The 16,652-nt window shown below is 33.4% G+C and overlaps 2 protein-coding genes across 3 annotated transcripts; both read right to left on the reverse strand.

Annotated features, from left to right (window-relative positions):
- Positions 1-4,015: 4,015 nt before the first annotated feature.
- LOC112421160 (putative pentatricopeptide repeat-containing protein At3g15930) lies at positions 4,016-7,090 on the reverse strand. The gene has a single exon (XM_024781680.2). It carries the CDS (start codon positions 6,993-6,995, stop codon positions 4,761-4,763), a length of 2,235 nt encoding a protein of 744 aa, XP_024637448.1. The 5' UTR covers positions 6,996-7,090; the 3' UTR covers positions 4,016-4,760.
- Positions 7,091-10,499: 3,409 nt separating this feature from the next.
- LOC112421010 (zinc finger BED domain-containing protein DAYSLEEPER) lies at positions 10,500-15,185 on the reverse strand. 2 transcript variants are annotated; one of them, XM_024780918.2, is made up of 2 exons: positions 14,958-15,185; positions 10,500-12,746 (listed from the first exon to the last, which is right to left on the reverse strand). In XM_024780918.2, exon 2 carries the CDS (start codon positions 12,556-12,558, stop codon positions 10,780-10,782), a length of 1,779 nt encoding a protein of 592 aa, XP_024636686.1. In that variant the 5' UTR covers positions 12,559-12,746; positions 14,958-15,185; the 3' UTR covers positions 10,500-10,779. The 2 variants fall into 2 exon arrangements, with proteins under 2 accessions (XP_024636686.1, XP_024636685.1); XM_024780917.2 differs by having other exon boundaries at positions 10,500-12,821.
- Positions 15,186-16,652: the final 1,467 nt, after the last annotated feature.

The following is a 16,652-nucleotide window of genomic DNA, read 5'->3' on the forward strand; positions in this document are numbered from 1 at the left end:
AGATCTTGAGTTATTTTTCGGGGTGCCAAATATTTATGAAGTATATATATTAAGCTGTTTCAAAAAGATCATCAAAACATTAACTATTATAGTTGCTTACATTTGCTAGATTCCATTGTTGTTGGGGTGACGGTTCGATTCCTTCACAAGAGTGTTTTTTTTTAATAAAGTATTAAAAATGTAATAGAAATATAAAAAAGAGTTGAACAAGGATACAAACACACAACATCCTGAAGAATCCACTACAACAGAGGAAAACTTGTGTAATTCTCATGTCAGATATGGTATATATAGAAAGGCTTAAATATGAAAATAGCCTCTGCAAATATCTGACATTTTGGTTTTAGTCCTGCAAATATTAAAAATTTGGTTTTGGTCCTTGGTATTTTGTTTTAGTCCTTGTAAAATTGATTCATATTGGATTTTGTTCTTGTAGTATGTAGAATATTTGATTTTAGACCCTCAATATGAGGACTAAAATGAATATTATATGGACCAATTTCAATATGAAATGATTTTACAAGGATTAAAACAAAATACCAAGGACCAAAACCAAATATTCTATATTTGCAGGGACTAAAACCAAAAAAATATTTTTATAGGACACTAAAACCAAAACGTCAGATATTTGCAGGGACCATTTCCATATTAAAGCCATATAGAAAAACTAGGGGATACCATGGCACCTGTGGATCTTTGAGAAGATCCGCCACTGATTAGATAGACTAACTTAATCGACAGTTTACAATTTTTTGGGTGTGTGGTTATGCAAACATTGTGAGTTAATTTGACGAATATTTACAATTTAGACAACTAAGACTCTGTTTGACAATATCGTATTTTAAACTTATGTTTTATAGCTTTTTTTTAAGAAGCTAAACTAACCCCCTCAAATTGGCATCGGAGAGAATCGAACCTGAGACTTTGAGAAGGAGCACACTCCCAGGTTCCAAGCCATTACCACTAGGCCAACCCGAAGTGGGTTTATGTCTTATAGCTTGTAGCAGGGGCGGATCCAAACTTTAGGTATATGTGGAGCTAAAATTTCAAATAAATAATAACTCAAACTAAATGTTTTTTTTAATCGACAAATATTATTCTTGTTGAGATTGTGTAAGAAACACAAAAACTCGCAGATCAAATAGTCTAACATATAGTAGTGTGCTAACATACCTCATTGTATGCACTTATTTGTTTTCACAAGTTTTGTACAAAGATCTGAAAGTCTTTTCAACTTACCAAATTTTAGGTCAGATAGAACATTTGTAACATAGTTCTTAAGTTGAGTGCGTAGTGACTTTGTTCACAGTAATTTGTTCACATCAAATGCTGCAAATGACTTTGCAAGACTAAAGAGGAAGAGAAAAAGAGAGAATTATTTACTGAGTCACTTCTTTTTTGTTTTATCAATTATAACAACAACAAAAAAAAAAAAATGAGAAAACATGTGGGTCCATATATAGCACCTAAATGGATCCACCTCTGACCTGTAGTTTATAAATGCGTATGACAAAAAAAAATCAATTTAATAATTTTGCCAAAAAAAAAAAAATCAAATTAGAATAGTAAGTAAAGTCTTACTATAGTTCATTTTATCAGAGTAAACATCAAACTAGGATTATTATAGATCTGATAAACAAGTAACTTAATAAAATAAAGTTTTAAAATGAGTTTTCATTGAATTAAAAGAAAAGTTGAACCTTTGCGACCAAAACCATAGTTAACTTATTTAACAAGTAAAATCTTATTATAGTTCATTTGATTAAAGTAAGTGTTAAATTAGGATGATTATAGACCTAATAAACATGTAACTTGACTAAAATAAAGTTTTAAATTGTGTTTTTATAACCGTTTTTAATCTATATTATATATAAAAAGAAAACACTCATTTTCAGCTCTTTTGGGTTGACTTTTTTTTTAAAAAATGCCCTTAATTTTGAATACAAATAATATATGTAACAAATAGATAAATTTAAATTTAAATATTAAAAAAATGTAACAAACACGGTATGAATATATATATATATATATATATATATATATATATATATATATATATATATATATATATATGTCTGATTTTTTTTTCCTTTAACTTTTAAAAAGTGTAACAAACTAAATGAGTATATTTATACTTACTTTTTCATTAAGTCTATTATACCCTTAAACAATTTTTTTTATGATAAATATCGTTGTTGGTGTCATTAAAAAAAATCAGACCTTGCATATATTATGCATTGTCCATACCAACTGAGCTAAGCTCACGAGGACATGATTAATTTGGTTTTTTTTTTTTAGGGATAGTTTGGTTTGTTATAACTTGAAAGCAACAAACATTTATATTTTTTGTTTTAATCAAAATCAAAATTTTATAAAAAAAATAAATAAATAACACCATTCATAACTTTCAAACAATAAAAAGAGCGAAAAGACGGGAATGTGAATGACCGTCTTTTTGCTAGTAAATAAAAAAAGATTTTTTAGGTGTATATAGATACAACTTGTTTTAATTCTTTTAACACTTTTTTTTTTTTTAATGTTATGGGTTGATTATTTTTTTATTTTGTTTTTAAATAAAATTTTAAACTTTAATTTTTTATAAAGTATAAAAGCTGAAACGAAATAAATTCAAAATAAAATTTTAGCCAAAGAAACTAATTAATTTAATAATAATAAGAAATATGTTAAATTACCAAATATCTATTCTTTTTAGACAAGAAATTACCAAATATCTGAATACGAAGTTTTTTTAACAAGCAAAAATGATATCTATTAACACTAACACATAAAACTGTAACAAAAAAACACTGACACACAATCTATTCAGCATAAGGTGTACCAAAGAGACCACGAAGAATATACAAAGTTAGCACCTGAATATAGATACAAATCAGCTAATGCCCAAACAAACAAGCGGGCTCGACCACCACATATGAGTCCCAAAAACAAAAGGAATTTTCTTAACTTGAAGCCACCATAAAAAATGACTTAACTTTTTCTAATAATTGAAACATAGTATTTTCTTTTTGCTTAAATAATTTGTTGTTACGCTCATTCCACACAATTTAAGCACACAGTAACCAAATCAACTGAAGAAAGGACCGCCGCAATTTCAGACCACCTGTGTAATAAATGAACTGTTGAAAATGATCTAAAATCACCTGAGAATCGACACCATCAAAACTGATCCACGACCACACTAGCTGCCACAGAGTACCAAATGTGCTACACGAGAGGAACAAGTGTTGGTCGTCCTCCTCGTGACCGCACCCAGCCACACTAAACCGATCTGTTGTAGAAATGATATCGCGCTTCGCCAAATTCACCTTAGTTGGCAAACGATCACGCATCAACCGCGACACAAAAATGGAGACTTTCAACAGAACCTGTTTGTGCCAAATGGAATCTAAGTCTGAACACATGGTTGGGTGCTCCTGAGTAGTGAGCATATCATAGACACCACGAACTGAGTACTCCCTAAAGGATCTGGGAGTCTCTGCCAACCATCTGAGAAGGTAGACTGCAAAGAAACATTAGATAATAATAACATACAATCCACTAACATATCCTCCTTTAATATTAAGTTAATGTTAATTTTATTATGAATGAAGAATGTCCTTTAATGTCATTTTACATTTATCAACTAATTGAACCGTTAATTTTAGCAAGCACTTTAAGACGAATGCTAGCAACACTCGCTTTTGAGCACTCTCTCTAACACTCATTTTTTTATTGTGTGAAAACAATGTGGGACCTACACTTTGAAAATGAACCCACATAAAGTGGTGGGACATTCATTGATTTCACCCAATAAAAGAGCGAAAGCTAGAGAGAGTGCTCAAAAGAGAGTGTTCCTAACATTGCTCAACACTTTAATTAATTTATCAATTATAAGCTATCAACTTCATCAGCTATAAGTTATCAGATATCCGCTATTTTTACCTAATATAGATGCAAACACAAACATAATATATTCAACCAATTAGAGTCATTACAAAGTTAATACATCCTAGCCTAAAGTTTCACTTCATAACGAGCATAAATAGAAAATAACAAATGAAGACTACGTTCAGAGTCATTCGAGACTCGGTATAAGTTCAAATGAGCAAAGAAAGTACAAAATGCAATGAAGGAAAAACTTCATCAACTCTTTCAAGCAAATGTCTCTTCCTCCACCTTAGAGCACCACCCAATCCAGTTTTTATCCACTATTAATTCTCATTAACCTATGGTTTCGTCTTTAAATTATCCTCTCTCCTTGGATTACACTCACTCATGCTGAACATATTTTATACCATGTTGACATTGTTGTGTCTGAATAACACTCCTCTTAATATGCACAGGCACAGCCGATATCCGAAGCAAACACGTAGAATACACCTTTTTAATTCATATAAATATATATAAAAAGTTGCTAATAGAACAATTTGGTACAAAATCGGGAGTCGTTTAAATAAATCCAGAGTTGTTATAAAGCATGATATCCGAAGCTTTGAAATAAATCGTTAGCTTTGAATCAAACTATCGAAACTGAAGAGGGTATGTGGATCCAAAGGCTAAATCAATACATTTTTTTGTAAACCATGATATCCCTTGTAAGCAATGGCTGAGACTATTTCAGGGGTTGACCACTCCCAACATAAGTTTTCCATACGCACCGACTAGGAATCGAAATCCGACCAAATGGTCAAACAACCCAAACATTTGCCTCTTGTGTCACACCAAGTTGGTATTAATGCATCTTTTTATTTGTTAAAATGTTACCAGAAATTGTTACATGAGCATAAACCATGCCTGAAATGATGAAATCTGGTTTTATCTCTAACTATTAGTTCCCTATTGTAAACCTTTGAAACAACCATTGCCATATGGTGACAGTCCACACACATTCTAAGGTTCTTAACTATTCTTATAGTAACTCCCTTTCCTGAACTAATAAGAGCATAAGCAATAGCCAATTTCTCACTATGCATGTAAAGTGCAGTTTCTTTGTCCTCTTCCCCTACATCAAGAAAAACCTCTGATGTATCAGGCGAATACCCTGCATTACTCAAATCTTGCTTCATGTTTTCTAATTTTGCATATATCTCTTTAGATTGAGGATGTGACTTATCTCCAGCAACAAATTCATAAACAATACCATTCATTTCCATCAAACTACAACCAGGTATTTTCTTAATTCCTCTCTCCATCATCATTTTCCTTACATTATGCAAATTTTTCCATTTCTTGCATGCGGCATATATGTTACACAACAGGACATAAACAGCTCCGTTCTCAGGCTCTAACTCAAGTATTTCGTTAGCTGCCATTTCTGCTAGTTGAACATTTTTGTGAACTCTACAAGCACCAAGTAGTGATCCCCAAACAATTGAATTTGGTTTTACAGGCATGTTCATAATGACTTCAAGGGCTTCTTTTAAATGCCCGGCTCGACCGAGAAGATCAACCATGCATCCATAATGTGTCAGATTAGGTTTAATTCCGTGTTGGACAGCCATGTTGGAGAAAAAGTGTTTTCCTTTCGCGACCAAGCCTACATGCGTACACGCACACATGACTCCAATATAGGTGATCTCATCTGGCGTAACTGATGCTTCTAGCATATAAGAAAACATAGTAAGAGCTTCTTCACCATGGCCATTGTTAGCAAGACCAACTATCATTGCTGTCCATGTAAATTTATCTTTCTTCTGCATTTCATTGAATATTTTCTTTGCTTTCTCAACATTCCCACATTTAAAGTACATGTCTATTAGAGCATTCCCAATGAAAGTGTCATTTTTAATCTTGTTTTTATCAATATAAGTCTTTGCCCATTCCCCTAGTTCAAGTGCTCCAAGGTGTGCACAGGCTGTTAGAATACTAACCATGGTGAATTCATCAGGTTTCACATTCGACATTTGCATGTCGCGGAAAAGCGTCAAAACCTCTTTGAAACGGTTCATTCTAAGGTATCCATCAATCATAGCAGTCCAAGAAACGTAATCTCTTTCAGGCATTTGATCAAAATATTTCCGTGCTAAATCAATCCGACAAGTATTTGCAAAGCCAGTAACAATGGAAGTCCAAGAAATTACATCTCGAGTCTTCATTTCGTCAAAAACACCTCGTGCAGCATCCATTTCTCCACAAGATGCAAACATATCAATCAAGGCATTTTCCAATATGAGGTTAGGTTCAACAATACCTTCTTTGATATACTTATTATAAATGCACTTCCCCCCAACTAAATCCTTCAATTTAGAACACGCCGAAAGCATCAAAACTAGAGTAACTGAATTAGGCGATACGCATTCACATTTCTTCTCCATCTCGATAAAAAGCCTCTTCGATTCCTCATATCGCTTAAACCTATTGTACCCAGATAACACTACATTCCATGTCACCACTTCCCATCCATCACCCATGTCAAAAATCTTCCGCGCATAATTCACTAGCCCGCATAACGAAAACAAATGTATGAAACCCTTTTGAACAAACAAATTAGAATCCAAAAAACCATGTATCACTGCATGGTTAAGCAACACTTTCCCATACTTCAAAGCCATATCTTTCGTAAAACCCTTCAACAAAAATGGAAATGTAAAACCATCAGGCTTAATATTATGAACCAACATTAGTTTATACAACGAAACTCCACTCTCAGAACAGTTTATCCTAGAATACCCTTTGATCATAGTATTCCAAATGAAAACACTTGGTTGTGGAATTTCATCAAACACTTTACGTGCATAATAAACATCCCCTGATTCCTTCGTGCAACAGAAGATTATAACTTTGGTTAGAAACAAATGGTTTGAAGAGAGACCCGTTTTAATTGTTTGTGAGTGAATTTGGTTTATTTCATACATGGTGTTGCAAGTTTCAAGCAGAGATATTGGAGATTTTACAAAGGAGTGTAAAGGAGTGTTAGAAATCATTCTCTTGAGGAACAAGGAAAGTGACAAGTTTGGAAAGGAAGAAGACAAGAGTTTTGAGGAATAATAGAACATGTTACAATGTAATAATGTAGGAAGATCACATTGTTTTAACTTTTATATGAGTAACAAACAACAACGTTGGAGAAACCAAAATACAAGAGTGTGGGAAATGTGTGCGACAAATTCATTCCCTTATTTTTTTTGCATAAACTATATATGAGCAAAAAATTACTATTTTTTTTTTATTGCATAAACTACATATACATATATTGATTAAGAATATTAGGTAAAAAAAAAAATATTAATTACGGAACTTTATTTTATTTTTTAAAATGTGATAAAAAATAATTGTATTTTTTTGAACTAAGATTCATCTTTATTTACTTTTAATAAGAATTTATTTCACGAAAATATAAATTAAAAGAATTTTTTTTTTTATAGGCCAAGAGCAAAATGACATAAAAAATAATAGTGTCCAACTAAGTTGGGACCCTACTCTAATCTGTTGTCAATTGCTCATATATATTATTTAAAAAAAGAAAAAAATTACAGGAAAAGTTGGGGGACATAAAACCTGACCCAGTCAACAACCCTAACGAACAAAACCAAAAAATAAAAAATCTACAAAGTAGATCCAACCCTAAAGATTTCTAACAATTGAGCTCAGATCTAAAGTTTGGTAAATAAACCGATCGTCAATATGTTTTAAAACCTAACTATATTACTCTTACTTATATTTAAATTCAAAGAAAATCTACCTAATAGAGTTAAACACATCTCATTTCATTTAGTATATTTGAGTTGAGCTCAAGACATACATTAATATATAGCCTCTCTAAAAACGTTATTGGATTTACCACACTGGCCTATTAAAATATAGGCTAAAGTGCACTTTTTCCTTCTAAATTTAAAAATTTGCGATTATGATCCCTATAAAAAAAATGAAAAATTTAATTCGCTAAGAATTTGCCCCTTTGCAATTTTGATCCTTTGGGCCAATTTTGTCCAAGTTAACGCTGATTTGTCACTTCATTAAACGTGTTGGCACGCCACATGTGTATATACAGGGTTTTTTTTAAATAAAAAAGCCACGCCTGTAATTACTTGAATTAAAAAAATATATAAAAGGATTAACACGTGAGAGTTCATCTTAGTTGTTTCGGATTCTAGGGTAAAGTTTCCCCGGCGATTTTCGCCCCCTAAAAATCGATCTCTCTTTCTCAATCAAATTTTCCACCAAATCTAAATCGAAATCGCAACTTAATCGTTACCAACTTTGAATCTCCTTCCCAAAAACGAATTCCATAATCTAGGGTTTAACTCTTCTGTGAAAATGAAGTGGGTCGAAGATGGAAACGCAGAGGTGAATAAGACTTCGGAGAAGACTATACTAGTGACGGCGAAGAAGGGTACCGAATCAACAACAACTGAAGGAAACGTGGTTAATGGAAAGAAACATGACAATGATGTATCAAAGTAAGTGTCTCTTTGTTTGTTTTCGTTTGTTTTATATCTGGAAAGCATATGAATCTTGTTTATTTGGGAATAAAATAGGGTTGGTGGATGTATTGAATACTGTGTTAAATCGAAAATCTAAACCCTAAAATGAAAAATGTTAAATTTATATTCTTTTATAGGTGTAAAATCGTATGAACAATGTATGTATGAATAAGCTTGTTGAATAGACAGTATGTATACAATATAAATATACAGTATGAATACAATGTTAAAAAATAGTATAATTAAACAGTAATAATACAACTTTAATTAAATATTTTTATAAAGCATTTATTCAATCCTTTTTAGAGCTGTTGAGGACCACTCTTTGAAGATAAGGTTTCACTACAGGGGGTACTTCAGTTCTGACCCTGTGGTAGCTTATAAGAACGGTGAAATACATGAATTTAGGGGTGAGTGGGACATAGATGAGATAAACTTAATAGATTTGGATAATCTGATCAGAGATATTGGGGTAAGAATAACAATAGAGGAAGAATGGAGATATTGGATAATCCTAAAACGAACAGGATGATGAACAAGATATGAGAGAAGAATAACAACAAAAAAATTGAAGGAGAGGAAAGGAAATCTAAGAAATTAAATTGAAGGAGAAGAATGGAACAGGATGAATCGAAAGAAGAAAGGAAGAAGAACAGTGGAAGAAGATTGGAGATTGGGGTAAGAATTGGGGCTTTTTAAACCCTAATTTATTGTCGTTGGAAACTCTCTCACGTGCCAATCCTTTCCTTTTTTTTTTCTTTTTTTTAATTCAAGTAATTACATGCATGGCTTTTTTATTAAAAAAAAAAAAAAAAAAACCTTTATATACACACGTGGCCTGCAATGAAGTGACAAATCAGCGTTGATTTGGTCAAAATTAGTCAAAAGGATCAAAATTGTAAAGGGGCTAATTCTTAGGGGATCAAATTTTCATTTTTTCTCACAGGGACCAAAATTGCAACTTTTTTAAACTTAAGGGAAAAATTGCACTTTAGCGTAAGATATAATAATATATAATTCAAAAAAAAATTAGCACAAAATTCGGAATATTTTTGAATATTTACCTTTTTAGGAGTAGGTCAGATGTTCTTTTTTAAAAGATTTTAAACAAAATCAGCTTTAGTTAGACTCATTTAAACTTGAGTAGTGATATTTGTACATCCAATTGATGACAACTTTGATGACAATCTTGTTTTTCTCTCTTCTTATTGGTCAAAAACAATGGAGAGAGAAAAAGTAGGAGAGATAATAAGAATATCATGTGAGTATGAGAGAGAAAGTTGTGCAAAAGTTGTGCAAACAGAACCGAAGTAACTCATAGGGTAGAACGCTAAAATTGGTCCGTTTTACAAGGATCAAACACACATTTAACACTGCAAAATTACATGCAAATATTTATAAATCAAATAGGCTTAATTTTCTCAAAAGAACAAGGATTAAATTTTCAATCCCTATCATACTCTTTTGTTACGTCCCTATCATAAACAATACATAGACTAATTGAAGATAAACTACATATTTGGAGGGCTTGTTCAGCCGTCTAATACGCTCAACTCGTTTTGCTTACTTGTTGACTCAGTTTAAAGAAGGATTCATTAGAGTAAAGTGGATACTTGCTTGTTTTGCATCAGGTTCCAAATCCATTAAGATATGTGTTGTGACACAATCAAAGAGATTTTTGAGTTTTCACACCCAGAAATCTTTGAGAACCTGAATCTGTACCTGAATGTAGAAAACTAGATTAAAAGAGAAAAAAAAACTCTCTTAATCTAATGATCTACAACCAACTACACTGTAAAAGAGGAAACAATTTCTTTGAACCTTAAACCACATATTAGAACTGGAATGTCAACATTTTTTGTTGTTTCCATGAACTCAAAAGGAATTGAACACAGAACTGGAATGTCAACAGTCTGTGTTCAATTATTGAACACATACTGAATAACTTAAAGGCGCTGCGCACTTCTGTCCACTTCTAACATACATATATTCTCTTCTGCTACGCACCCATCAAACTAGTAGAGAATAACTAGGCCAAAGTACATCCGAAAAGAATAAAAAATATAATGGAAGATATAGCAGAAAATATAATAGTATAGGTTTTATCTTGAATGTTTGAAACTATGAAATGTTTCTGGTTTTCATTTCAAACCATGAAAATATGAACGCAGCTGTTGTTTGTTGTTACACACATGAGCTGTGTTTGCCAAAAGATGAAGTTTGAATAGAATCAATATCTATTCTATCAAACATGTATGGACAATTATCACACTAATTAATTGACCTGAACAATGGTTTCAAAACTTGAATCAATACCAAAAAGCTACTTGAGAATCTATCATCTATGTCTACAATTTCATTTTCTCGGTGTATTTGAAACATTTTTGGTTATAGAGTTATGCTGGAACCAATCCTTGGCACAAATAAGGGCTTCAAGAGTCTGCGAGTCTAACGAACTCCGGTAGTCATCCATTTTTCTAACTTCTGTGTCGAAAACAGAATCTGCAGACACAGTAGATATTGACATAGACAAAATATCAGATGCAGCTCTAGACAATGTTGGATACTTTGATCGATTTTCCCTCCACCAACTAAGAATATCAAATTCTTTAGATTCGGACAGCAAAGGTTCTTCCAAATACTCATCCATTTCCGACTTGAATTGCTGCATACTAGTAAAATCAGATATGTTAAACTCAAAGTCGGAAAGTCCACCTTCATCAACAAAAAGGGAACCATCAACCGGCCCTTCATATGGCTCAGTGTTTAACATAATCTCATCCACATCATCGCCATTTGTTGCCGTGAAATGAAGCATTTCGGTGTTATAATCAATGAATAGTTCATGAAGACCATCCTCAACAATTCTTATCCATGGCTCAGCATTTTCTCCAAATATTGTAGTAAAGGTGGATTCCACAAGTTTCATTTTATGCCTTGGGTCCATGGCTACAGCAACAGCCAAGATGAGGCAGCTATCTCTCCAATATTGATCAAAGTTTTTGAGCAAAGGAAAAATCAAACTGCTAAGAAAAGGATCCTGGCTGAAGGCTGCATTAGTCAACTCCATATGAAGTTTTGACACTTCAAGAAAAAATAAGTTGGCTGTTGGGAGTTGTTGGGCAGTTAATATGTGAGCTGCATCATACATATACTTCAAATATGTGCAGAGAGTTTCAACTTGCTTCCAGTCTTCCATAGTTAGAGTCATCGAGAAATCAGGACAAGTGGCATCAAAGCAAGCAAAGACTTCCTTTAATTCACAGGCAGCTACAAGCATATGGTATGTTGTATCCCAATTATACTGGTCATCAATCAAAAGGTTCACCAAACCAGGTACTTGTAATTGTTGCTTAAGCTCGATAAACTTCTCTTCATGAGATTCAGAATATTTCACAAACTTCACACACTCACGAACTTTGCTAATAGTTTTGCTCATTGCCCGTAGCACATCTACTGCAAGGCGGCTGAGAACACGGGCATAGCAATTCTGGTTTAATAACTGACCACTGAGAATCACAGGGTTATTAACAGATAGATTGCCTCGTAAATTTACCTTCACAGTCTCACTTGAGAAAGATTTATCAAGTGCAAGGGTAAGTACCCGACCCTCCAAATGCCAATCAGATATGCAGGTCATTATGGTTTGGTTTAGGGAATCACCTGAATCAGGAAATGGTACTTTAACAACATTGAGAATAGGATGATGTACGTTGCAATCACTATCAATGAAGTGTCCTCGAATAAAAACATACCCTGTTTCCTGGTTTGAAGTCCACAAGTCCAATGTCAGGTTGAGCCGTCCAGGAATCCCATTAATAAGATCTAACAGATTTTGCTTCTCTCTGAGATACATAGAAGAAACACACCCTTCAACAGAATTCAAACACGATGGATTGAACATGGGATGAAGAGTCCGTACAAAAGCAATGAAGCCCTGGTGTTTCACAATATCAAGAGGGTAATCATGTAAAATTATCATTTTAGCGATGTCATTGATGCAACGCTCCTGATCAAATGAGATACCATTACCAGCATATGCAGGTGTTTCTCTTTGCCTTTTCTTTGGCCGAATGGCATTATCCTGCAAACCACCATTTTCGGGATGTGAGTTTGGTTGACTTTTCTGCTGCATTCCTTGACAGAGTCCCAAAGAAATGTGCTTTTTCAAATTAGTTGTGCCAACTGTTTTTGAACCACTTATATAATGAAACGATTTATTGCAATGTTTACAATAAGCTCTGGATTTTCCAGCTTCAACAGCTTCCACTGTAAAGTATTCCCACACGATGGACCTCTTTTTCTTCTGACTTGGTTGTGTTCCTGAATCAGGTTTCTCATTGTTATTAATAGGGGTAACAATACGAGTTTCAAACTCCATAAAAGCAAGGTGTAATCCTATAAAACAAAAAGAATGAAACATTTAAAGGTCTTCAAAAATCGCATATCAACAAGCCATGCTAATAATTACATTTTATGCAAAACATAAAATACAAATTGAGCAAATTAGAGTGAGAATTTAAAAAACCACAGAAGTTAGGCTGCTAAAGACAAAATCCTACAAACAATCTCCAAGTAACAACGTGGTCCCCTTCCCTAAACTATTTGGACAATCTTCTGTCTCAAGGGAGGGCTCACACTTGTCATAAAAAATAAAAACATTATGTAACAATCACCTGAGGTCCTAAAACTGTCAAAACTTAGATAGTTCGTTACAGAAAAGGTATTGAGAGACTCCCAGATTGATTTCAGATAATATTTAATTATCGATTTGAAAAGTGGGCATCCACTTCATATATGGCTGCTGACACAAAATCCGCCATGCTATAACATCATGGCTGAAGTTTGACAACACTGCTTGCAAGATACCCACTTTAAAGTAAAACCAATCCTATGAGTCACCAAATAACTTCTCCACGTTTAACTCAATCATCTCAAGATTTAGACTTATACTATACCCATGAAAATCAAAGTGAGCACCCACCTTTTCAATATTTATATTATCTACAAATAATGTAATGCAGATACTCTAAATCTCAGAAGGGAGTGGCAGGGAATCCACATTTGCACTCACATCTCACCAAACCTATAATATTATCATACACAAAGCAAACTGCAAAACTTAAAGGTTGAAAAACACTTTGTTTCGGGTCTTACTGAAGTGCATCCTAGTTGGATTGGTCATCCCCTATTGTATCTCATTATTTGGATCATTGCATTACAAATGAGTATCAGACAGCCACAAGGTACTACAGATTTATGCTCTTTGTTACTGGAGTTAAGCATTTAAACATAGAGTAAGGTTGTTGCAACTTGCACGCGTCAACACCGGTCACCCTCCTTGTACAAAACATTTCAGCAAGTAACTATGTCACTTGCAACCAGACCTTTAATGTTGTTCAACCTTCCCTCCCATGCACTCAGTGTTGTGTCAAATAGCGGTTATAGCATACCGGAATTTAAACAAATCGCTATTGTTCTGAAAAATACTCCCTCCGGTCACTATTATAAGCAAAACTCCACTTTTTAGATACATTGAATAATTAATGTATATAGACTGCGTACATTAATTATTCAATGTATTTAAAAAGTGAAGTTTTGCTTTAATAGTGATCGGAGGGAGTACTATTAAACATACAGTGTTGTCAAATAAAGGCAAAAGGGCGTTAAAGCACTGTGGTAGCAGAATTTGAAAACTCTAAACCACCTTCAAATCAATCCCCAAAAACCCTAAATTTTCTCATTCCTTCACTCCACCCCAACCACTACAACTACAACTTCCGGCATTGTAGCACAGTTGCATAGCAGAATTTCAAAATCTTAAATCTCATTTCAAGTCAATCACCAAAAACCCAAAATTTCTTTCATTAATTCTTCCCTCCATCCCCATATTCCACTATCCCCAAAATTTCAAGTCAATCACTACAACTTCCGACATTATAGCATTGTAGCGTAGCAGAACTTGAAAACACTAAACATCCTTCAAACCAATCACCAAAAACCTGAAACCTTAATTTCCTTCCTTATTCCTTCCCTCCACCCCATCTTCCACCATCCCCTTCAACCACTATAAGTTCCGGTGTTATAACATTGTAGCATAGCGGAATTCGAAAACCCTAAATCTCCTTCAAATCAATCACCAAAAACCCTAAACCCTAAAAAACAAATCTTTCTCATTTCTTCCCTCCATCTCCAAAAACCACAATCCACTTCAACCACTACAACAAGAACTTCTCTTTCAACCATCTACTTCCTCAAATTGAATAGAATCTCATAGAAATAAAAATTACACCACAAAAACATCAAATGTAATTTTAAATAGCGTTTGAACGTTCGTTTCTAGGTTTTACTATCAAAATATTTGTCGAGAAACAAAACATTATAAAGAAAAACAAGAAAACAGAGAACAAGTAGAACGAAAAACAACGGATTAACAAAAAAAAAAAAAACAAGAAAGAGTAAAGGATTGAATAGCATAAAAAGTACATTTGATTGAAGTAAAACACCGAACAGAGAAAGAGAGAAAGAAAGAACCTTGAGAAGTGATGTAACAGAGCGAGCGGCGGCAGTGTAAAACGATGTCGTAATGTGAGAGGCAACACAAAACAAGTGAATAATTCGTCGGTGTAAAGCTTATATGAAATTCTAGAGAGAGATTCGAGAATGGAGGCGGTAGTGTTGTGTTGAGTTAATAAGAGAAACGACGTTCAAACGGCCGCAAAGGAGAAGAAGAAAAGAGAAGACACTCCAAGGGTTTAAACACTTATTATTATTATTAACTACTTTGTTTATTAGTCCTTCTAACTTTTTTAATGCCAACTTACTCCTTAGTATTCAACATAATTCAATTTTGTATTTTTTTCTTTCTTTCTCAAAGAATGTTACATGGACATGGACTACAAAGTTTGATGAGAGACAGAGATATGATATATACACTACTAATAATTTAGAGTGTTCACGGAACGGTTTAGAGATACACTGCTAATAATTTGGAGTGTTTGCAGAACAGTTTAGAGATCTGATAAACAGTTTAACAGGTTTAATGAACATAAGAAGGAGGATGACTTGGATTTTGATGTTAACTATAAAACTTTTGAACTTGATTCTAAATGTACGATTGATAGATTTTATTAACGTAAGAAGGATATCTTGGATTTTGGTGTTATATTAATTGAATGTCGATATTGTTTTCCTTAACTCTTAAAATATTCTAGTGATTAGTTTGTTATGATGATACAAGTAAATGGAGGCAATTCATCACCTAACAAGAACGATTGTATTATTAAATAATTTTGAAGTATTTGTTGATGTTCCGACATGAATTCATGACATTATCATAAAATGACTTAAGCTTGTTTCGGTAAAAGAACTACAATCTTTGATGAACTCTTATAAAATACTTAAATTAAGGATTAGGATGGAGTAAGTTTAGGATTTTTTTCGGTTTATCCTTTTAACTTTTAGTAGCAAGTTATTTAGAAATTCTAGTATAACTATCATTGTTATTTTGTAGCTCTTATAGTTATCTCAGTATGCACCATCTTATATAAGTCTTATACCACTCATGATTAGAATCAACGAAAAATAACCAAGTTTCCTTTCCGACTTCTCTCTTAAATTTCAAAGTGTGATCGCTACTCGAATTAGGTCGTATCAGACTCGTTCCATGTTAAATGTAACATCACCAAATAATGGATTGATTTAGGTTTAAAAATATGTTAAGCCCAAATAATTAGCATGGGTTAAGTATTGATGAACGACTTGGAAAACCACCGTACAACTTAAATATTCCACCAAACATCACGTAGTACTTGATGTTGGACTTAGACGCTAACAATACCTAAACTCTATTTTAGCATCACTCTTCCAAAAAAACTCATGATCAAGTCAGATATTGATATCAATCGTAACTATTCCACCATTTGAAAAACCCTCCATACATCACACACTACTCGATATGAAACTTGGACACCAGGGGCGGACCCACATTGGGTCTATGTAGGGATTTAGCTCCGCATGCTTTTCCCTATTTTTATTTTTATTTTTATAATAGATAAAACACAGCAGCGACACACTCACTTTCTCTTTCTTTTTCCCTTCCTATGTGCCCCTTCTCTTCTCATCATCTCTCTCAAATTTCAATTTCTCTCAACTAACAGCAGCAGCTCTCCATTCTACTCCTGCTCAACGCTCACCTCCCACTCACTCTAGGTAAGTCATTGATTCTCC

Source organism: Medicago truncatula, chromosome 4, assembly GCF_003473485.1.
Source record: "Medicago truncatula cultivar Jemalong A17 chromosome 4, MtrunA17r5.0-ANR, whole genome shotgun sequence".
In the NCBI taxonomy this organism is placed as follows: Eukaryota; Viridiplantae; Streptophyta; class Magnoliopsida; order Fabales; family Fabaceae; genus Medicago; species Medicago truncatula.